The sequence below is a fragment of the Dreissena polymorpha genome, chromosome 5, assembly GCF_020536995.1.
Source record: "Dreissena polymorpha isolate Duluth1 chromosome 5, UMN_Dpol_1.0, whole genome shotgun sequence".
NCBI lineage: Eukaryota > Metazoa > Mollusca > Bivalvia > Myida > Dreissenidae > Dreissena > Dreissena polymorpha.
In genome coordinates, this window is record NC_068359.1 from 5,263,204 (window position 1) to 5,288,830 (window position 25,627).

The window sequence follows — 25,627 nt, forward strand, 5'->3', positions numbered from 1 at the left end:
TATCAGTATTTTAAAGGCGAGAAAAATTAGCACTTTAAAAAGTTCCTCATTTGAAGGTACATGCAATGAATGACTAACAAATCAGGATTCGGACCTTCTTTATAATCGTCGTGTGAAAATTGACCAATATAACTGCGAATAATTGCGGCTGAACACTTCCGTTTTGCCGTTAGTCGGAGTACTTGTTTGAAAACTGGTACACTTAATTTGTAAGCCTGATTTAGATATATTAATGTATGTTGCAATGCTGTTTTTGACGGCATCAGCAAAAGAAGTGCCCATTATTCTGTCTTTATACTTCCGTTCCACATTAATCACGAATCTAATGAATAGCTCAAAAGTTTTTTGCTTGTAGTTGAGCCAGGAGTCGTCTTTAGTCCGTGAAGGTATTAACTGGTTTAGAAATTACGTAGTTTGTTCTTGCAATTCTTGTGTAGTCCGACATCTTAACAATATACAAAGATATTAACCACGACTTACAATTTTTAACTGAATCGTTCGAATAATAGCTGTTTGACCTGAAATCTGACACATTTGAAAGAATCCGTAATGTGAGTGAAATGAGAGCGCTAAATAGTTTTCCAAAGTTTATTATGAAGACCGATGAATTTATAAATAGAAAACAATATTACTTCGATTCCCAATTAAGTTTGTATCCGCAGTTGCGAGACTGTTTGAACGCGCAGTACTGACGCGATTGTCTCAGGTTTGTAAATTGACAATACGAGATACCGGTAGATGAGAACAAACCTAAGACAAATGATCTGCTTTAACCCATTTATGCCTAGTGGACTCTCCCATCCTTATTTATTTCAAAAATCAGGGATGTCTAGTATATTATTTCTATATTTAGAATATTTCTTACATCATGCGGCGTCTCATCTGGGTTTACGCTGTTTGCCAATGCCTCTTTTCAAGACGCTAGGCATAAATGGGATAATAATCATGTGCTACATTATCAAACATTATAGTTTATGTTCCCCCCCCCCCCCCCGCAACAACGGCGAGAGGGTTTACTGGAATAGCCATTAACGTAGGTATCGTGTCCGTTGACACACTTTAAAGTGTCCTGCGAAGTGTTCATGCACTTTTAACCAACAACATTCAAAAGTGCATCCCATGTTTATAATGATATGAAACTGTGAGTGTGCGATTCTATTTCGTTAAATACTACAGTTACAACAGCAGCAGTAGTAGTAGTAGTAATAGTAGTACTAATAGTAGTATGTTATCACTCTGGATCAGCAGACGATTTATTTCATAAATCAATCTCTGGGTTAATGGTCGCCATCTTAAGAACTACTTTAAAAAGTACAACAACAACAATAACAGTAGGAGACAAGTTTAATCAGGGACCTATACAAACACTGTATAGGTCCCTGGTTTAATTGCGAAAAATTGAGTACATGTGTCACGGTTTTTGAGTGAAATAGTGTTATTTTCAACTGTGTATGAAGCATGTGAACTGGTAGTGGAATAACCGATTCGTTGGTGGAAATGGAATTTAGAAATATATCTAATAATTCATCATCGTGTAGAATTATCATCAGCATCATTTCTGTAGAACATTGCACTATTCAAAATACAAGTGTTTCATAGCTATGGTGCTTTTGACATAGTTCACTAACCATCAAGACTGAAATGATTCATGCACACAGGTAAAGTAAATAATTGAATTTGTGCAGAATGTTTATTTCTACAAATTATTATTTAATTTGAACAATTTATTTTAAATTGATTGCACTGAAACTCAAAGTCTAAAGCTTAGTAAGACACTTAAGCCAGTTTTCTGAGAAGAAACAATACTTGTTCAGAGTATAGCAGGCTCATGCGGCCTCTGGTTTATTTATTTGGCCTCGGCCTTTAACCTGGGTCGCTTTGATTTCAGGTGTTTAGCCCCCATATCAACAATGCTCTTGACCCTATATGTAGTTATTCATATTGTTTAAAGATTTTGAGAACCCTCACTCGGTGCCAGTGGGGATAAAACAGGGACCTTCTTATAGCTAAATGAATGCATCAAATATGCCAGCAACACTTTATAATCAATAACTTTATAATTGATGATTCTGTTCTTTTAACTACATTACTAATTTACCAAAACAATGTGAAACACATTTTTATGCCCCCAAAGGAGGGCATATAGTGATCGCACTGTCCGTCTGTCTATCCGTCACACTTTGCATTTAGGTTTCTAAAAAATGCTTATAACTTCTATGTCGCTTCAGATGTAACATTCATATTTGGTATGCATGTGTATATGGACAAGGCCTTCCCATACACACACAAATTTTGACCCCTTTGACCTTGAACTAAGGGTCGGCATTTAGGTTTTGTCTTCTTCTTCTCTTCTTCTTGGCGTTCGCTCTACACGATCACACCAGTTTCTTCAATAAATGATGTGGTCCGTCTCAGGTCATCCACGTCTCCATAAAGTTTCTGATGGAGGGTTGTGTCCTGGGGCCACTTTGTAGCTCGCTCCTGGTCGTGACGTTTACATCTTTGGAGGATGTGTTCAGCTGTTTGGTCTTCTGTGCCACACGGACAGGTCGGTGACGGGGCCAGTCTGTATTTTTTATGCATGTGTGCATTGAGTCGGTTGTGCCCTGATCGGAGTCTGACCATTATCACTTGCTCTGCCCTGCTTAGGAGATGATATGCATCTGCCTCTTGTCTTGGCCGGGTAAGTGATTTAATGATGGTAACTTTCTCCTTGTAGCTTACTTGCACAGGTGGCTGATCTAACTGAGCACCTTGTTTTGCCAGTTGGTCAGCATCTTCATTTCCGGCCACTCCACAGTGTGCTGGGATCCACTGGAGGGTCACGTTTAGGTTGGTGCTGATTCTTTGTAAGGCATTTGCAAGCTGAGGAACCTTGTTGTTGGTCAGGGCTTCTAATACAGACATGGCATCTGTAAAGAAGACTATCGAGTTGACATCTTCGGTCGAGTCTTCAATCATTGACACTGCCTTCATGAGGGCTAAAGTCTCTGCTCTGTAGTTGCTACAGTGTGTTCCGGTTGCTGCATGATGTGTTTCTCGTTTTCCGGATGGGTACAGAATGACGATGCCAGCACCTCCATTTATGACTGCTCTAGTGGCAGAACCGTCTGTGTAGACATGAGTCCATGCCTCTCTTGGGTATTCGTCATCGATCATGGCAAGTGTGAGGCTCTTTCTGATATGCTCATCCTCTTGTTTACCTGGCTGTAGGTGAGGAACACTGGATCTTACTGCAACATTTGACAGGTCATTTTGTAATGGATCTATGATGTCTTTTTGACCAAGCGGAGTGGTGGGGATGGTCAGATCCGTTGCATAGGCCTTGTCCAGCTTCTTAGCTTCGTGTACAAAGCTGCTACGCTTGATCCGATTTTTGGTGTACCCTTTAACTCTGGCTGACATGGGGTGATCCGTTAGACATTTATACTTCTCTGTCTGAAGCAGGATTTTGACATCTCTTCTTTCTTGAAGTGGTTGTATTCCTGTTATCTTTTCCATGAAGGCAATTGGTGTGGACTTGGTTGCTCCTGTCATGATGCGCAGAGCTTGGTTCTGGATTTTATCCAGAGCCTGGCGATTGGATTTGGCTGTGGAAGACCATGTGGGGGAACTATACTCTAGTTGGGGTCTCACTGTGCCTTGATAGACTGTCTTGAGTATGTGCTCATTTGCCCCCCATGTAGTTCCCGCAAGCTTTCGCATCATTGCAAGTTTTCTTCGGGCCTTTCCTTCTGCTTTCATGAGGTGTGGCTTCCACGTTTGCCTCTTGTCAAAGGTGACTCCCAGGTACGTGGTCTCGTCTGCTTCAGTCATAGGAGTGTCTCCCATTCTCACCGTCCCTGCTTTCTGTTTTGATGACAATGTGAATAGTGTGGTGGATGATTTCTCTTTGTTGATCATTACACACCAGTCTTCAGCCCATGCGGTAAGTTTGTCTATTGCTTCTTGCATTCTGTATGTGGCTGTGGTGGCATGCTCTTCTTTGCACCATAACACAAGATCATCAGCATAAAGTGCCGCCTTCACTCCCCTTGGCAATTCAGACACAAGATCGTTGATGAAGAGTAAGAAGAGCGTCGGGGACAGGACTCCTCCTTGTGGGACACCGTGCCGTAGAAGGAACTTCTTACTGCTTCTTTGGTTCAAGCTTACTCTTGCCCTTCTATTGAATAGATAGGACTTAATCCACTTCAGCATGTTTCCTCCAACTCCATTCCTCATCAGTTTGACTTGGAGTCCGTCAGTCCAGACTTTATCGAAGGCCCTTTGAAGGTCTATCCATGCTGTCAGGACAACCTTCTGTTCCTGGAAAGCATCTTCAATTTCTTGTGCCAGGTAGGTAGTCTGGTCCTCGGTGGAGCGGAATTGCCTGAATCCAGCTTGTTGTTTTGCAAGTAAGTCGTTCGTCTCCAGATACCATTTAAGGCGTGCATTTACAATTCTCTCCATCGTCTTCCCAACACAGCTAGTGAGGCTTATTGGACGGTAGCTTCCAGCCTGCTTCGGATCCTTGCCTTTCTTGTGGATAGGTATCATAATGGCCTCTTTCCAGACTTGGGGAAGTTGGCCTTGTGTCCAGCTGTGGTTGAAGATGTCTAGGAGTTTGTGCATTGCTGAACTGCCTAGATGGGTGATCATTTCATTGGTCACATTGTCTGGTCCTGGAGACTTCTTTAATTTCAGCTGCCTGACTGCTGTCTGTAGTTCGTGCAGGGTCAGGCTTTGGCTCATGCGGTCTGATGTCACATCATCTGTTTTCCTGTCCCTTTGTTCTCTTCTTACTTCTCTCTGTCTCTCTCTACTGACAGGAATGTCACTGACATCTTTGTAGTTGCTGGCAAAGACATTTGCCGCTTGTTTGCCTGTCAGCAGCTCTCCATTCTCTTCCAGAGTTACTGAGCCTCTCGCTTGGACTTCATCGTCATTCAGCTGTTTCGTTAACCTCCACAGCTTACGGCCATCTCGCTCCAGGTTGAGTGATGCTGTTTTGTTTCTCCAGCTCTTTCTCTGGGCTTCAAGTTTGTGCCGCAGGAATTTGACCTTGGCTCGCTGTAGTGAGAGGTTGCTTTCTTGTGAGGGGTTGCTTTCTGCTTCCACCCTGGCTTCTGTCAACTTAGTCTGGAGGTCTTCCAACTCCCTACTCCAGTATGGCTTGTAGTCTTTTCTGGCCCCACGTGGTATCGCCTTCTGTGCTGCGTTTAGTATGCATGCATTGAAGTCTTTCACAACTTTGTTTATATCTCTACCATCCACTCTGATATCTCTGCAGAGGTCATCACTCAGACGTTTGTATAAGGTCCAGTCGGCCTTCTTGTAGTTCCATCTGGGGATGTTTGAGGATGAAGAGGTAGAATGGTTTATGATGAGGTGAACTGGACGATGGTCGCTTCCTCCTAGTTGTTCACAGACTTCTCTCTTGATATGCCCTTGGATATCTGCAGTGCAGAAAGCTAAGTCAGGGGTCGACGTTGTGTGCCATCTCCTAGAGTAGAAAGTTGCCAGATCTTCAGGCTGGTTGATAAGATTAAGCTTGTTTTCATCTTGCCAGTTCTCCACTTCCTCTCCGCGTCGGTCCATGTGGTCATATCCCCAGCTTTGTGAATGACTGTTGAAGTCGCCAACAACAATGAAGTTAGATTCTTCTGTTGGGATACTGTCTAGGGAAAGAGCTTTGTCATTTGGAGAGTAGAGATTCACAAGCTTCAGATTGAAATCGTTCTTCCTGAGACTCAGAACCTGGAATTCAGAGTCATCCATATGCGTTTTAGTCTGGACTACATTGATGTTGTTCCGAACTAATGTCAGGATGCCTCCTTTCTTTCTGCCTTCTCTGTCACATCGGAAACTCTGGTATCCTCTGACCTTGAAGGATTTCGCTGGCTGCAGATGAGTTTCCTGAATGCAGCAGACATTTATGTCCTGTTCATGAAGGATATGTTCTAGCTCTGTCTTTTTGTTAAAGACTCCTTCTGCGTTCCAATGCATCACCTTGAAAGGATGATGTTGGTCTTTTCTCCTCCTAGGCTTATTGTAGCCAGCTTTCTTTCCTCCTCTTCTCTTGGCTTGTTGTGGAATGAAGGAGGGACCCCCAGTAGCTGTGGGTGGACTCTGTCGAGGCTCAGAGCCCGGCACTGAATCTCCCTGGTGGGATCTCAGAGACTCAGCACCACATCGAGTAACACCGGTTGATTGTGTAGACATAGCGATGTACATGACGTCATGGTTTGTTAAGGGAGTGCCAATGGCCTAACGTCTCCGATTTCAACTCCCTAGGTTTTCTGTCGGGGTTACCTCACCCTTAGCCTTTGCCGATCCAACGACAAACCACAAGGCAGTGGTTTCCTACTTAACCCTGTAGGCGGGGAACCTTATATCCCTGGGAACACAGGGGCCATTTTACCCTTTGGCTGGGGGTCTGTTCATGGGCATCAGGGCATTTCCATACGCCGGTGGGCCTGGCATGCCGCATGTCTGGGGGCAGACCACCTCCGAGTCCCTGTAGTTCAGCCTGAGGCCGCGAGGTACTCAGTTGACGTGTGTCGCCACTAGGAGGCACTACATAGGACTTGTCTGTAGAGAGGCTATGTACTGGCAGTGAAGACTTACGCACTTCAGCTTCATTTTCGCACAGGGCTAGCCAGCGGTATAGGCTGAAAGCGAAGGTGACAAGCACGCAGGGCCCAACACTACACACAAGACGCATCAACAGACCATTTGACACACATTTAGGTTTTGAAAAATGCTCATAACTTTTATTAAAGCGTTTATCGGGGGCATATGTCATCCTACGGAGACAGCTCTTGTTTTTGCTACTGTCCTCTGCACAAACCATGATATATCTGCATATATGCATCCAACCAAATCAGTAAAACTATTTGTCACTTAATTACAGTAAACTTATTGCATGTTAACTTTTCAACAATATATATATACATGTATATATAATTATACATAACAGATCTTGAAAAAAACACACATCAAACTTCAAATTGTTTTAGTAAATTATAGGCTTTAATTGGTATTGTGACATTGACACCACTCATGCATGCGACTATACAATTATACAACTATGGAACACATTATTTATGAGAAATTCCAATACATCAACATATCGTCTCAGATTTAAGGCAGATAATCTATTGCTTTTTTGCTGCCATTTTTACTATTACACATATTTTCATTTTATGTTATGATGCATTGATCTTGTTTCTAAATTAACCAAGCAATCATGTTAAACTTTTGAAGAAAGATGTTGTCTGATAAATATAGAAAATATAATCACTACAAAGTGAACAAAATTCAGTTGAATACTGTGACCAACAAAGATTTGCCAAAGAGCAATTCAGATCATGATTTAAATTAAATACAAGTAATATGAAAGTCTGCCTATTGGATCCCAGTTAAGACTTATTTGTCAAATCTGCACATTAATTTTCCCTTAGCCATGTAGAATTGGGGACTAAATACCATCAAGTCATGTAAAAAGGAGCAGGGTATAGCACGCTGCTATTGATCTCTTGAGCTTTCACATGAATTTTACGGGCAATTGTCATACAACAAATGATATTATATAGTGTAATGATAAAGCATTATGAGCACAAATTATACCTCTTACTAGTGGTGCAAAAATCATTTAAGTGTCACATTTCAAAAGAAAATTTATATAAAAAGGTATTATTAATTGTTAAAACGTTATAAAAGGTTATTTCAATTCACTAAAGCATTTAATTACAAGAACAAGTGCATTTTATGTCCATTACAATACATGTAACAGTATTGGCATTGTATTTATCTGCATTTGATGTGCATTTAATACACTTAAAAATGCAGACAAGACACACTTCTAACAGAAACAAATGTATTTTTTTCTGCATTTTTCCAGCATAAATACTCTTCAAGTGTATTTTTTATCATCCCAAATACACTTTACCAGGAAAAAGGTATGTTAAAATGCATTTTTAGTTTGTTTTAAGTATATTTTCAAATGCATTAAGACACTCTTTTCTTTTGCAAAAAATGTTGAACAAAAACTTGAAAATATTTAATATACTAAAGTGTAGTAATAATTAAAGTTTTGTATGAGCATCAAAAACAGTGTCAAATTCATACCAGTGCCTATTTAGTAGCAGTAGGCCTTTAATATATGGTCGTCTTGTGGTAGAAATAATGCATTTTGTATAATACAACATACATAAATTAAAAAATATAGCTGCCCATACAGTTCAATACAATGTTCAATTAACTACACTATGCAAAGTTGAAATATGACATCAAGCTTGGAATAATCTTTTCAATAATGAATAATATGCTGTTTTAATTTATAAGTGAAATAGACACTTGCATATAAAAACTGATTTTACATCAAAACTAAATGTTTAATTTGATTTTTAGATCCACTGGCCAAAGGTCCTGTGTCCATCGTGCATCCATGCATAAACTTTTCCTTTAAACATCTTCTCCTAAACTACTGGTCCAATTCTGATGAAATTTCTTAGGAATGTTCCTGGGGTGAACCTCTTTCAAATTTGTTCAAATTATGCCCCTGGGGTCAAATTTGACTCTGCCCTGGGGGTCACAAAATTGAAAATTTGCTTAAATAAGGCCATAACCATTGGGCCTAGGGCTTTCAAATTTGGTATGTAGAGACATCTAATAGTCCTCTACCAAATTTGTTCAAATTATACCCTTGGGGTCAAATTTGAACCTGCCCCGGGGGTCACAAAATTGAACATATGCTTATATAGGGTATATTTTGTGAAAACTTTACAAATCTTCTCGTCCATAACCATTGGGCCTAGGGCTACCAAATTTGGTATGTAGTGGCATCTTATAGTCCTCTACCAAGTTTGTTCAAATTATGCCCCTGGGGTCAAGTTTGACCCTGCCCCGAGGGTCACAAAATTGAACATATGCTTATATAAGGCCTATTTTGTGAAAACTTCAAAAAAATTCTTGTCCATAACAATCCGGCCTAGGGCTATCAAATTTGGTATATAGTGACATCTAATAGTCCTCTACCAAATTTGTTCAAATTTAATCCCTTGGGTCAAATTTGACCCTGCCCCGGGGGTCACAAAATTGAACATATGCTTATATAATGCCTATTTTGTGATAACTTAAAAAAAAATCTTGTCCATAACCATTAGGCCTAGGGCTACACAATTTGATATGTAGTGACATTGTATAGTCCTCTACTTAGTTTGTTCAAATTATGCCCCAGGGGTCAAATTTGACCCTGCCCCGGGGGCCACAAAATCAATTATATGCTTATATAGTGCCTATTTTGTGAAAATTTTAAAACTCTTCTTGTCCTTAACCATAAGGCATAGGGCTACCAAATTTGGTATGTAGTGACATGTTATAGTTCTCTACCAAGTTTGTTCAAATTATGCCCCTTGGGTCAAATTTGACCCTGCCCGGGGTCACAAAACTGAACATACACTTATATGGGGCCTATTTTGTGAAAACTTTAAAAATCTTGTTGTCCATAACCATTGGGCCTAGGGCTACCAAATTTGGTATGTAGTGACATCTAATAAACCTCTACCAAATTTGTTCAAATAATGCCTCTGGAGTCAACTTTGACCCTGCCCCGGGGGTCACACAATTGAATAAACGCTTTTAAAGCGCCTATTTTGTGAAATCTTTAAAAATCTTCTTGTCGAAAACCATTTGGACTATGGCTATCAATTTGGTATGCAGTAACATCTTATAGTCCTCTACCAAGTTTGTTCAAATTATGCCCTTTGGGTCAAATTTGATCCTGACCCGCATGTCACAAAATTGAACATTATATATGCTTATATCTTGCTTATTTTGTGAAAACTTTAAAAATATTCTTGTCCTTAACTCTAGGACCTAGGGCTACCACATTTTGTATGTAGTGAGATATAGTAGTCCTCAACAAAATTTGCTCAAATTATGCCCCTGGGGTTAAATTTTACCCAGCCCAGAAGGTCACAAAAGTGTACATGTGCTTAAATAGGGCCTATATATTTAAGTATTTGCACATGCAGAGAAATTTGTTTCAGCCTTTTTCAGCAGTGGAGCGATACAGGGCCATCATGGCCCTCTTGTTTAAATACTCAAAAAATGAAACCGGTTTCATGCTTGCATGAACACAGTTTATAAATGCTGTCAGAATTATAAAATATGCAATTACTATAAATACAAATGCCAGGGAAAAGTGCTTTTTGTACTAAAAAATTCGAATGAATATTACAATAATACATTCTGAATACTTTAGTATGTAATTAACAGTTTTGTCTGAGAAAATCACTAAATTTTATATATTTATTCAAATTCACATAAATCATATTTCAAAAACACATAATTACTTCAAATCCTTTCACACAATACTGAAAAAAATGCACAGTTTCTGATTGTTATTGATTCTTTATTAATTTATACATGTACCATTTTTTAATCTTGATGCATCCTCAATTGTATAATGCACATCTTAATCTGTTTTAACAATTATAATATAAAGATTAAGGCTGACTCAGTAAAATAATAATCCATGATTTCTGCAGTACTTGCAGACAAACTAGGAATACTGCTGTGATATTATCTATCTATCTAATAGGATATAAATTTGGCTTCAATAGAAAAAAATCAAAGCATACACATGTATAAAATGTGTATGTATATATTAGTTAAACTTAAATTGATTGACCATCGATAAAAAGATATTATAATATATGTATATATATATATATCCTTGTAAAACTAAAAATTAAATATGTATGTTTCTATTACATCATTTAGGACTTTTATTTTCAGACAAAGTAGAGTGAAGCTTAAAACAGTATCCAATTGTAACAGTCAATTTTGAGAAAATCAACCTTATAATTATTTTCTGTGTTGGCCAATGTCATAATTGGTATAAAATGTATATTGAACTGGAAGTTTTCTTTATTTTAAATGATAACATTTGCTTGGTCAGCCATAATTGTCACAATCAAGTGGGGTTTTTACACTGTAGTTTTCTCACTGACTATGGGTTTGTTCCGAGAATGAGCCACACAAAGTATCGTTGGGGAGATGAGTTGTCGATTTTATGTTTATCAGTCTTTCATAATCCAGTATACCTGTAAAAAGGGAATTTGTAACTAATAATCACACAATATACACAATTAAAATTGTATGCATTTAGATTTATTTAGTACTGCACATTAATCATTTTCCAAAAATATTTAGCAACATTACATTATATAATGCTGCAATACTAAAGTAATTTACTAATTAAAGGTCGCTGATGTGTAATGGATGTGGTGTCCACCTAATGATCTGGAGGTCACTGGTTTGATCCCCAGTGTGGGAGCATTCTTAAGAAATCTCCAAGAGACACCCAAGTACTGGTTCTAGGCCAAGGAAACGAACTCAAGAGCATTTCACATACATGTACGTAGTAAGTACTTTAAATTTAATCGAACTAAAAATGGGTTAAAACTAACAACTGAAACCCTTATTAATACATTTTATTTTGAATCAAGCAAATGTGCAAATTCATTAAAAACAATGAGTAAAATTTAAAAATTCTACTTTAAAGTAATCATGATAATTTAGATCATTTTTAGAATATTTAATGATGATAATGATACAATTATATATTCCGTAAATGATAAAAATAAAACACGTTATGTTAATTTATGAAAAAAACGTTTTAATTTTATCAATATCATGTTAATTACAACTAGATACAGGCAATTAGATCAGAAACGTGCATTAATTATATTAATGAACAACGCAGACATTTGTAGTGATTTATGGTCACTACAGTTCGTTGCCCTGTTCCGACGGGATTGTGACATCGACAGGCCAAATTGTATCAAAACATTCGAAGATAAAGAATGTTAATGCTGGGATAGGTCAACTTATTACTTGACTTAATTATCACAAAAGATTTACCTGAAGCTCAAAGTATTTTTTCTCAGATTTATAAATGCTTACATCGCACTATGTTGCCCTGTTCCGGTGCCTCTTTTCAGTTCCGACGGTTCACTGTTATTTTTACTAACCCGTGAAAATCACTAAAAGGGGTACATTAGGGGAATCCAAAACGTCTTCATATACTGCAGAAATAATATTTGGACAACTATTGGGAACTGGTACCATGTTTAGGTACAAAATTAAAGACAGCGTTATAAAAGGCTATCACCAATTTAAAATAAGGCCTCCAATGCATACCGAGTTAAATGTGGACTTGGAATATACAAATCTACATGATGAAAATGCAGCATTAGTGTGGATTCCACCTATTGAGGACTTTCCTCCAGAAATGAGACAGAATGTTACAGACCAAAGTCGTTTCTTAAGATTGTGTGACATTGCAGGATTGCCCATAGGCCATGTGCCAAGAGGACTAGCTGGTGCATTCAGAACGATAATAGCATTGGAGGGTAAAATCACCGCTTTAGCCACTGGAGAGCCCTGCCCTAGCTTTGCACCCTGGCCAGCCCCAGAAGCAACAGGTGGGGGTGTGGTCATTCCATGCGACTACATCATAGCCTGTGCAGAAAATGACTTTAATATCATCTCTGATGCCATAGATAGTATGCCCGAGAAGGAGGCAATGAAGATACAAAAGATGTAAGAAAATGACGCAAAACAAAAATACTTTTGTACATATAATTATGTGCATTGTCTGTTAATAATAAAACATATGAACCATTACTATGACTTTATGTTTGTTTTTTATCGTTATTACAATTATTACATGTAGCTACATAATATAAAGTAGGTCCATTTATGATACAAGCATTTCAGCTGAAAATTTGACACAAATATGGATACACATAAACAATATCTTAAGCATACAAGACTTAGTGTATATTGTACAATGTCACAGTAAACTATTCCAGCAAAGTTACAACAGTGCATAATTTATTTAATTGACACAAAAATGATAGTGTATATTGTACAATGTCACAGTAAACTATTCCAGCAAAGTTACAACAGTGGATATTTTATTTGACACAAAAATGATAGTGTATATTGTACAATGTCACAGTAAACTATTCCGGCAAAGTTACAACAGTGCATATTTTATTTAATTGACACAAAAATGACAAAAGAATTCTACCCCTTCAGAGGTTAAAGCAGCCTTATCATAGTCATGGTCTTCGGGAATACAAGAAACATGGATCCAACTGTCGCATATATCACATTGAACCCAACCATCTGGATCCTCTGAAATTTTCTTACAAACAGAGCAATGATCTGATTTTGTGTTACATGAAGCATCAAATATTAATACTTTTTTAGCTTTAGCCCTACATGAAACAGTCGCTTTACCTTTAGAACTAGCAGTATGCGGTTTGCCTTAAGGAGGCAAAGGCTTTACTTCAAGACTTTGTTTAGATTTACACTTATTTTCTTTGGTCTCAGCCTTTGCTCTTTCTTTAAGAAACTTTTCTTAGCTGCCTGCTCTTTTCTTGCAAATAGTCTTACAGACTCAAGCTTTCTCAAAGCTGATGTTCTAATGCTTTCTAATGAAGATAAGCAGTCTGGCAAAATATCAGAACTTGTTTTCCTTTTCTTACTATAACTACAAGAAGGGAACACAAGGGCCTCCCTAACAGATGGTGACACAATGTCATCAACACCTGAACTACTTGCGCAATCAGTATTAACATCACAAACATTTGATTGTGATGTTATTACTGATTCCATCTGATTACTGTCTGACAAAGCTGCAACAAATGCAAGAATAGATAATGGGGACTGATGTGAAGTCAGTGCATTTAAAACCTCTGCCCTGACCTCAAGACTAGTACTAGTTAAAACCTCTGCCCCAACTTCAGTACTAGTACTAACAAAAATTGGGCGGACATGAGTACTAACAGACTCTGGGCTGACATGAGTACTAACAGACACTGGACTGACCACAGTACTAACAGACACTGGACTGACCATAGTACTAACAGACACTGGACTGACCACAGTACTAACAGACACTGTACTGACCATAGTACTAACAGACACTGGACTGACATCAGTACTAATATAAACTGGACTGACCATAGTACTAACAGACACTGGGCTGACATAAGTACTAGTATTTACAGACATTGAGCTGGCCACTGAATTGTTGTTTGTATCTACAGCAACTTTATCAGAAGATACAAAAGTAACTGATGGCCTTAGTCGATCATCAGGAACTTTGGACAGACAAACTGGAAATATGCCAGTTGCCTTAAAACTGTTTATGATTGTCAATGGTTTGTAAAACTGCAAATATGCCTCTTGCAGTTTTGCTGCAAAGTTTTCTTTTCCAATGGTTTTCCCAGGATTGTCTCTTGTGAAACTGCGCACAATACCATACCATGCCTTCTTTAAAGGTCCAAAGACACCATTGTCTAAAGGCTGTAGAAAGTGTGTTGCATTCGGGATTAATCGATACAGTTCAACTCCCTTTTCCTTTGCAAAGGCAAAAATGTCTACATCAATATGGCTGCTTACACTGTCAATTAGTAATATTACAGGTCTTTCTTTACATGCATATTTATCAAAGTGTTTCAGAAATTTCAAAAATGTTATTGCGTTCATCCACCCTTTATCAGTATACTCTATATCAGTACCGCTTCTGCTACCAATCAACGGGTCGTAGGCTGTTGGTTTAGGACCAGGATAAATCAAAAATGGTGGAAATATATCACCATCAGCGTTACCGCAAAACATAGCTGTCAAAAGTTGCTTGCTATTACCACTTAAATGAGGCATTCTACCTGGATAATTTCGCCCCATTGGTGCAAAAAGGTACCATATGACATTTTGGTCAAAAATGACATTTTAGTATATTTCATTAGGATTTTGTATAATCTACATTCTGTAAAAATATCTAAGCTGTATCTTGTAAGGTTCCAAAGATATAGGATTATGTAAAAAGGTACCAAGTGAAAATTGCAACATTTGTTTGTGCAAAAAGGTACCATATGACACATGGTACCTTGTTGCACCAATGGTGTGTGGAAAATTTAAATAAATATCAGTGCAAAAAGGTACCATATGACACATGGTTACTTGTTGCACCAAGGGTGTGTGGAAAATTTAAATAAATATCAGTGCAAAAAGGAACCATATGACACATGGTACCTTTTTGCAGACATGAAATGAATGTGTCCACATTTTTTTTATTATATCAATATGTTTAGTTGGTACCTTTTAGCTAAATTATGAATACACTATCCAGACCCAGGTAACAATCAATTGGTTTATGTTGTACCTTTTGCCTCAGCAATGAATACACTTTCCAGACACTGATAACACTATCAAATATCCTGTTACCCTAAGTTGTCTTGTAATTAGCAGATGATAATTATGAGGGTGAAGTGTTTGCACCTTCATTTGGTGATTATTAAAGTGAAGAGAGCAGACAAATACTGAGATTTTATACATATGACTTTGTACACGTTATTCATAGAAGGAGATGGAAAATAATAAATCTGTAAGTATATTTTTATTGCCAAATTAAATTCATATACCAGTTAGTAATGGAAACAATGAAAACATAATACTCAATATAATACTTTCATCCTTTTTGAAAGAGTTGATTTCTTTCCTATATGGTAGTAATTTATTTCTGGGAGCAGTCACAAGAAGAACATACTTTAAATGTACTAACGTTTCAAAAAGTAGCTTGTAATTTCACAGTTTTTACAGAAATAAGTTTTAATTTTATTTAAACAGTATAATCAATAGATTCACTTTATGTTGGTATTTGCTTAACAGATAGAAGACGAGGTTTGGTCCGATGAAGAAGTTTATCATACATTTACACAAGAGGAACTTTTAGGACCTGTGATAGCAACGCAAACAAAAGACAATGATTCCGACACTACAGATTCGGAAGATATTCCATTAGCTGCTCTTGGCAGAAAAAAGAAGCAACCAGTTAAAAGGAAACTTATCCAAAGTGATAGTGAATCAGATCATGATGATAGTGCTGATGATGAAAATTATGATCCTAACAAAGATGAGATCAATTCAACTGATTCAGAATTCAATGTTAAGAAGGTGAAGACAAAAGAAAAGAGACGTGTGCTAATGAACAAGCAAAGAGAAACTGCATGGAAAAAGAAAACCAAGAAATTGAAAATTCGAAAGAAAAATAATAAAAGGAGAATAAGTCAAAAGTGTACTTGCCAAGAAATTGAGAGATAAAATAATATTGTTGCAAAACAGACGAAAGGTAGCCAGTGTAGCGGTTAATAGAGCACAGAAAATCAGCCAACATAATTGCACAATCCAGGCTATGATCAGAAAAGCCCATACAGGACGACTTGACACACTTCTTGCTTGTAATGAGCTGCCCAGGGGAGCATGTGAAATCGCCACATGCTTATTAAAGAACACATTATCTGTCTGCCATAGAAGCAATGTCAATGAAATAATATATTTTTCTGATACATGTGGAGGTCAAAATCGGAATCAGTACGTAACTGCGTCACTGTTGTATACCATATCGCAAGTACCAAACCTGAAAGTCATTAGCCACAAATTTCTACTTTCAGGCCAGTCCCAAATGGAATGCGATTCAGTCCATTCAACCATTGACCGTGCCAAAAAAGTAACGCCAGTGTATGTTCCATCCCAATGGTGTACTTTAATTTCTCTGGCAAGAAAATCACAGCCATATGTAACTATACCAATGAAATACAATCATGTAATGGACTTCAAAGACTTTGTAAAGATTCATTGTACAAATCTAAAAACATCAGTCACTGGACAAAGAATAAACTGGCTTAAGGTAAAGTGGATACAAGTGCGAAGGGACAATCAAAGATCAGTATTTGTGAACTACAGCTTTGACGTCAACCAATTTCAGGAAATTCAAGTACAGAAAACAACAAGAAAACAGAAAGGTGTTCATAACACTTGGCCAACTTGTGAGTCAGATTAAAAGCGTTGTTACGACACAAAACTGCCAATATCAATTCAATAGAAAACTGACCTTGTTAATTTATGCTCAAAAGAAATCATTCCTGAGGAGTTTCATTCTTATTACGAGTCCTTACCGACGAGCAGTAAGGAAAAGGATTTTGTTCCTATGGAGTCAGATGAGGAAGATACTGATATCGAGTGAAGAATGTTGACATTGTGGATATTACGGGTGCTGTACATTTATGTCAAAAACTGAAATTTGCAAGATTAACTTTCAAAAATACTATTGATTTTTAATCTCAACAATACTTTAATTGTTTAACTTTAGAGATGTGTCACATCTTAATAGATGTTTATACTTCACTGTTGTTAATAAAGTGTAATCATCATATTCACTTTCCAGTTTTGTGTGGTGCAAAAAGGTACCATATGTCATATGGTACCTTATTGTGCCTTTTTATAATACAATCTACATAAATAGTTCATGCAAAAAGGAGCCAAGTGTGCATATGGTACCTTTTTGCATTTTGTTTACCTTAATATTGAATTATGCAAAAAGGAACCATATGACATAATTGATCAATTATCGCTTATTGATAAATGTAACATGTTCAATTTTTGCAAGGATGAAGGTTGTAGTTATATCTTGCCATATGCACAATTGCAGTCCTGAGTCGTATGTAGTAAATTAGATATTCACTTTCAAATCTTTAAACGCGTTTTTCTCAAAACTATGAAAATGTCACTTGGTACCTTTTTGCACCAATGGGGCGATTTGATTTGGTAGGCCCGATTACAGACGCCGCTTTACTTCCCATAGAGAAACCCAACTCGTCTGCGTTGTAAACTCTGTTGGGCTTGTCCAAAAGATGAAGTTCTGAAACAAACTTGTAATAATTGGCAAACCATCTATCAAGTTCTTCACTGGTTACCTTAGCACGTGAATTTTCTAAAGATGATTCTTTGCGTATCTCAACTAAATGAGAATTTCTGGCCATAAAGTTGTAGTACCATGTGTAACTAGGTCTATCATTTTTGAACTTGTTTTTACGCTTGTCTTATTTTAAGATACCTTGGACAAAGTCCAAAAATTCACCAACACCAAGGCCCATTCCTCTTTTGGACATCTCCGATAACCACATTGCCAGCTCTTCTTCCTCTTTTTTACTGAATATTGGCTGAGGCCCATTCCTACTGTCTAAAGATACTTCACCACTCAGTCTACGCCTCAAGAAGCTTTCTGAAAAATCATGGTTCCTAGCAGCTCTTGTAATAGGAATACCTATTCCTACATCTGCTAAGGCCTCTTTCACTCTAATCAATTTACCAGGTGATTTTCTGTAACCCCTTTTATATTTCAAAGTTATTTTTGTAGCTTCTTTCTGTGCTGGGCTCAAATGTAGAGCTTGTTTCCGGGAACTGCATTTACATTTGCATGGAGTCCTGCAGTCTGACCCACTGCTAGAAAGCCTAACTTTTCCCATGTCCCTGTTGAAAAAAAAGAATAAATTTAATAAAAGAGAAACAGAAAATGATTGAAAAGGCATGGTGATATCAGATGTCAATGCCTGCTTACAGTTAACCCTTTCAGTGCGGGAACCGAATTTTGAAGGCCTTTGCAAACAGTTTGGATCCAGATGAGACGCCACAGAACGTGGCGTCTCAACAGGATCCAAACTGTTTGCTATTCTGATATTCTTTGAAAAAATCGAAGAAAATGCTAATTTTAGAAATTCAGCAGACGACATTTTAGCAGACAACAAATTTCCCAGCATGCAAAGGGTTAATATTTATTGTTTGGGCCATAGGAGACTACATCTACATGTACATGTATACTGCCATGTGTTGGCAATATTTCAAAAAAACGTTTTCATATCAAAATATGGACAGACAGACAGACGAACATAGGTTACTGAAATATAACTGGAGTCTGAGCAACTGATAATACAACAAAACAAATTGATCAAAAACTGTAAACTTGCAGGAATTTGCTAATTGCCCCTAAGGAGCCTCACCACTCAATTTAACGTCAAATCCATCGGAACTGGTCAAAAGTTATCCATCTATTTTTGTTATAATTTCCTTCAGAGAACGTATATTGATTTACATCATATTTTTAACATATGTTGTCTGTACCTGTGCAATAACTTCTGCACTATCAAATTTTCCCTGCCATGCTCAACACAAATTTGACATGAAACTCATTTTTCAAAACGCCATTTTCCTGATTCGCAACCAAGTAAAAACAAGTTAACCTGCCATAAAGTATGTTGGTATTTTGTTACCTAGGATAAAGATTTCATCGATCATGTACTGCTTGTTAAACAATGGAACGTGTGCGAGTGAAACGAAACAACGTTCGATTTGTGGCAGCCGATATTAACCGGAAGTACATTCGGATTCCATCGGAACCGGTGAAACGTCGGAACAGGGCAACGAACTGTATTTGATTAACGTTCTATACATGACCTGTCATAAAAGGTATTTTTTAGCCAGTACTACAATCGGCAATGATAGTCTGTATTGCATACATATTCCAACGTCTATTATTGATTCGCTTCCTCAAACTGAACAAATATTAAATGTTTACATCGCGAAACGTAATGCATCCAGTTTCACTTTCGGTTTGGTTGGTTTTGTAAACACCGTAATTTCATCTTAAAAATTGGATGATAGGGTGATTAAATAATAATGGAAAATTAAATCACTTGGATAATAGGTCAAAATGCAACACAAATGAACGTTAATAGTGCTATTTATATCAAAGTTTCGGTAAAAAGTTTGGCGCTAGTTCAACGCGCATCGTATACAGCCTCATAACAATAGACTGACAACCTTTTGGGTAGTAAAGTAGTAATACAAGGCAATATGGCGACCGTTAGCCACGAGGCCTATCAATTGTCCGAGGTGTCCCGATTGGAGGCCTATCTTACGGAGGAATCCGAGATAGCCGATGTATCACGATTGCCTATCTTACGGAGGAATCCGAGATAGCCGATGTATCACGATTGGTATGTTATGTCAGAGCCTTGCCTTTAGGACGTTTTCATTGGCTGATTAATTTGAGGGAACAAGATAGTATTTGATTGGCTGACTAACTCGTGGCCACGAGTTAAGTCGTAATCTCGAAATTCTCTTCTCTTTTGTTTAATGCACCCTTCCTTTATTTACTGCTCCGCTTTTTTTAATTGCACTCCTCTTTAATTTAGTTTTGCACTCCTCTTTTTTCTTTCTCGTGGCCGGGACATAGCTAGCTCGTGACCACGAGTTACTAAGTCGTTGCCACGAAATAGAAAAAAGAGGAGTGTTATTTTAAAAAAAAAGAGGAGTGAATGTCACCTCTATGCCACCGTAGTTGGGCGCGTGGCCAAGTCACTTTAACAATATCAATCTGTCATATAACAACATTTGTTTTAATAAAAAAGGGATCTTTTCACGCTTTGGTAAATTGACAAAATTGAAAAAAGTTGTTTCAGATTCGTAATTTTTCGTTTTAGTTATGATATTTGTGAGGAAACAGTAATACTGAACATTAACCATGCTCTAATATAGCCATTATATGCATCTTTTGACGATTTTAAAACCTAAAAATTATAAAGCGTTGCAACGCGAAACGATTGAATAATTTGGAGAGTTCTGTTTTTGTCGTTAAATTTTGTGAAACTACGAAGATTGCTTATATAATGTATAAAATACGTCAAGAATGTGTACTCGGCGGAATAGCTCAGTAGGCTAAAGCGTTTTTACTTCAGGACTCTGGCAGGACTCCAGGGGTCACTGGTTCGAAACCTACTCCGGGCAATGTTCTTTTCCTTTTTTTTAATTTTTTTCTTGACTTTTTACTGGAGCTTTTACGATCCAATGTTTACATTTATCAATATAAAGCATTTAATGAATAAGTTAAAAAAATGCCAAAATCTGTGAAAAGGCCCCTTTAATAAAAATAAAATATATCATATCAGAAAAAAATATTTCAAAATGATAAAAAATGTTGTTTTATGACAAATTGATAGCCACGCTCCCAATACCTGTGGTCGGTGCAAATTTAAGAGGCATCCAGCAATGGCTTCCTTAACTTTCAATTTAACTTAATGAGTAGGGCCTAGAATACCTAGATGTAGGCTAACAGTTTTCTATATCGGTGCTGCGTCAGCAGTGGCTAACATTACTGGAGAGGCTTGCATATTTGGAGGACGGAGATAATGGAGCTGGGAAGTTCTTTAGCATTTCTCTGTCTTTGATCTGCTGCATGTATCATTTCTACTGAGCTCATTTTACCTTAACATGTAGATGTAGACGCATTTTCGTGTGATTTGTTGTGAGGATTGTCGTGATTAATAAACATTTATCAATGATGGGAATATGAAATATCATGAATAAACATTACAAAAAAAGCATATGAACATCCATATTCAATAAACATCATAACAAAAATGTATAAGATATTTAATTATTTCATTTTTATTACACATTCATTGTTTAAATGAAAGTTTGCAACGGTTTTAAATATCCGACATATATATTAACCGGATTCCACTAAAATGAAAAGAGAACGGAACCTCTCTAGTGTCTAATGATGTTTGTTTTCACTTGAGCTATTTAGCTCTCGTGTAACCATAACTTATAGTAAAACAATTTCATTTCAGGTGTGTTTGTTTATTAAAATGACTCCCGGTACTGTCAAACATATGTCCTGGCTAACACATTATGCTCTGTGTTGATGTGCAATGATTCAATTCGAGTCATTGGACATATAAAATAAATATTACATTAATATTACAAACATGACAATAATTATCAAATTAAAGTGAATTGAATGAGCCTTTTAAACAGCCTTTGTCAATTATATCCGCGGTGTAATGGAAAAAATAAAGCTTGAATTTAAAAAATATTTTCCGATTATTTTCCAAAATAACTCACTAAGTGACCAATTAAGCTACTAAGTCAATTATTTCTTTCAATCAGGACTTATATCACCATGGAAACATTGTCCTTATATTTGTAGACATATTGTAATTCCCTTTCAATGAAATTGATGTACAGTTATTTTGATGCAATAGGCGCTGGATTTAGTAATTAAAATATTAAATTTATATTGAATTAACAGACTAAATGTATTAAATTACATACATCTATAAATGGTTCCAAAGGAATATCTGTCTTTCATACAAATTTCAACAATAACGATTCAGTCACCTCTTTTTTAGGTTTTGACAAATTGCAGATAAAATTAGAGTTATTGATGTATCTTTAGAAACTTTTATCGCATTGCAGTCGTTTAGTTGTTCAAAACATGTGCATTTAAGATTTTGCTCGGAACAAAATAACATTTTGGCAAAAATATCACAATTTGTATTGTGTACATGTCAATTTTATCGAAAATATTCAATTCAACAGTATGCTGGTGTGTATTACTCTATTAAAATATTTATTTAATTATTTTAATAAGAAATATAACATGTTTTTGTGTTTTCCTATACAAATGATGTCTGAACAGATAAAAAAGCAACCCTGTTGAACAAATCAGGGTTGCTAGGGTTCCCAATGGCCTGTTACGAAGGAAATAGATCTACATGATATTTGCATTATTTTGACTTTATGTTGTTGTGAAGACATACCGAAGTCAATTTATAGTCTCAAATGTGTTGACAATGTTTAATGTTAGTGCTAAACTTTAATTTACATCTTAAGTGGCCGAATATACACAACAAGAGGCTTTATGTATTATCGCTTCTCATTTTGTTAACATATCGTGTTTTTTTCTGGAGTTCGCTGTGCAATATTTGTTTATATAGAATATGTCTACGAAAACTTTAACTATCTTTTTTTCGATTGTGTGTTTTTTGTTGACAATGAACACGAAATAATCTTGATAATGAACTTGAAGTCAAAGTCATATGACATGTTGAGGAACCAATGAATGACACCTATATTCAAAACAAGTAATACAATGTTAAGTTGTTAATACCAAATAAATTAAAGATAAAAAATAAACACAATTCTAATTTATTTTGGCCACCATCTCTGACGGCATCTTGATTTTCTTTGTTACCTGACTACATTTAATTTAATGTCGTATGTTTTCAAAACCTGCATACGCTACGTACCAAACATTTTGATATATAAAACCATTTGTTCAAAAAATTGTTTCCAATTGGTCATATGAATATATGAATATGCAAGATATTCGATTTGTTTTTATATAATTGTTTAGGAAGGTTTTGGGCAAATTATATGAGCAAGGGCAGCTGCGACTGTCGCGCAAACTATCGTGCGTCGCCGCGACTGTCGAGAAAAATATCGTGCGTCGCCGCGACTGTCTTGCAAAATATCGTGCGTCGCCGCGACTGTCGCGAAAAATATTGTGTATCGCTTCGTGTGTCGTGTCTCGCGTTCTAAGGGCGACACTAGACACACGAAGCGATACACGATAGTTTGCGCGACCAGGGCCGGATTAACCACTAGGCTAACAAGGCTGCAGCCTTGGGCCCCCGATTTTTAAGGGGCCCCCTACTACAGGCCAGTTTCCCAATGTATGATCTTTCTTTATTACGCCATTCAACCACTCTATTGGGATTGCAGTAAAAAAATTCTTTGTGATTTTACCAGTTTTCCGATGTAAATCGAATCGTAGCCGTTTAGTTCGCTTTGATTTACTATGCTTTCAATTTTCTTTCCGTGTTGTATATTCATTCAGAACTATTAGTTTCTTTGTTTATTATACGACTTGCCCGTATGGTCATGCCACCATCTGGACACGTTTGAAGACATTGAAAAGAAGGCCAAAGCGTTTGTTGCAATCAACAAATATAAAGATGCGAATAAGCGTAAGAAATGGTGGAAACTATTTTGTGACGAGAGTACGACACCATCTGCGAATACGGAGCTAAGTGCACGCGACCATTTTCTAATTCACACATTCTACAGCATAGTTGATTGTCTCACTGTTGAACTTCGCAAGCGATTGAGCGCATATTCTGATCTTCACAAATTGTTTGGTTTCATGACAGAGTTTGAGTCTCTTAACTTGGATGATTATGGAAATGTGCAACGCATCTGATGGAATTTTATCCAGATGACATTGAGCCGTCTCCTGTTGACCAGTTCGTTCAGTTCAAAGCCATCCGAAGCAGACCAAGACAGAACCATCACCCACAAGAGTTAACTGCTGCTGTTAGGTGGAGGCCTATTACAGACAACTTTTCCAAAGATTGCCATCACTGTACGAATATACTTAACAATTCCAGTTAATAACTGTCAAGGTAGTAGGACATTTTCAACATTATCACGTGTAAAAAAAAATATTTTTGGAACACCATGAGCCAGGAAAGGTTGACAGCATTTGGGCTACTGTCTATTGAATGTCCTCCGAGAACTAGACGTCAAACAGGTGATCGATGACTATGGCCAGTGTCGTAGAAGAAGCTTATAGGCTGGAACTGTTACATGTTACGATGTATGTTGAATTCAGTTAATAAAATATTTATACATTGTGTAACTCGTTTTGGCAAATTGCTTTATAAATATATAATGTAACTGTCAACTGTGTACAAATGCAAATTTTCTCATCTTTGTAGTATGATTTTCAATATACAGAAGGGGACCAGAGGGAAGGGGGCCCCGTTACATGTGCAGCCTTGGGCCCCAAAACAGCTTAATCCGGCCCTGTGCGCGACAGTCGCGGCGACGCACGATATATTTAACACGATATATCGCCTTTTGGGCTACCTTTACAATGGCGATATATCGTGTTAAATATATCGTGCGTCGCCGCGACTGTCACGAAAAATAGCGTGTATCGCTTCGTGTGTCTAGTGTCGCCCTTGATGAAAGAAGGGCAAGATTATAGATGGCACTATCCGGATTCCTTACTAGACAGCTAGCCCAACAGCAAGGCTGTCGGAAATGACCTTAATTCGCTACATAAACAATCGAGTCATGTAGGGCTGTACTCTCTAAAAACATAATATTTTACTCGAAGCCATGTTTTACAATTAAGACTGGTGTTCTGGCTTTATCTCTTGGAGATATTGAAAGGGAAAGAATAGGTGTTCACTACTAAATCCCTGAAATATGATAAAGTTAGAGACTAAAGTACAAATTTGCACTGAAAAATGTTACATTCCACTAGAAAATGGCCTAAAAAATTAAGGACATAAGGTGCAAAAACAGTCGATTTTGATTTGTGTCAAGTTCTTTCTTGGTTCAAACATGACATTCCCTTTTTATGGCTAAAATCGATTCTGCTTAGAACGACCTTTCAGAAAAAGGTATGGTTATGGGGGTCTCTATGTGCAAAATGTTGCATTTATTTTCGCGGGTATATTATTTATTCTACCACGGCACGTGACTTGTTTTCTATATACTAAGAAGGAAAACTACCGTTGGTTATTACCCCGATATACCAACGGTTGTTTTAAGCGACGTCACTTTGATTGCCCGCGCACTGTTTATGAATGAAGACGACGTCATTTGATTTGTATTGTTGTGGTGACGTCACGTTTTCGCGGAAAAGTGGAGGAGGTTCGGTTAATATAGTTCTTATTTAAATCGCCGATAACTTATTAATGAAATCGTGTTAGAATCGAAATAATCGACGGGTAACCCTTGGTTATTGCGGTAATAACCAACGGTATGTCGTTCCGATTCTTGCTACGCCCTCGTGGTTTAATTCCTACGCATCGGAACTCCACACCGTTGGTTATTACCGCAATTACAAACGGTTACCCGTCGATTATTT

The 25,627-nt window shown here is 37.2% G+C and overlaps 1 protein-coding gene across 1 annotated transcript; it reads left to right on the plus strand.

Moving 5' to 3' along the window:
- Positions 1–15,302: 15,302 nt before the first annotated feature.
- On the plus strand, positions 15,303–17,147 carry LOC127881177 (uncharacterized). Its single transcript, XM_052428876.1, has 2 exons — positions 15,303–15,451; positions 15,736–17,147. The coding sequence occupies exons 1-2, from the start codon at positions 15,434–15,436 to the stop codon at positions 16,165–16,167; spliced, it is 450 nt and encodes a 149-aa protein (XP_052284836.1). The 5' UTR covers positions 15,303–15,433; the 3' UTR covers positions 16,168–17,147.
- The last annotated feature ends 8,480 nt before the right edge of the window (positions 17,148–25,627 follow it).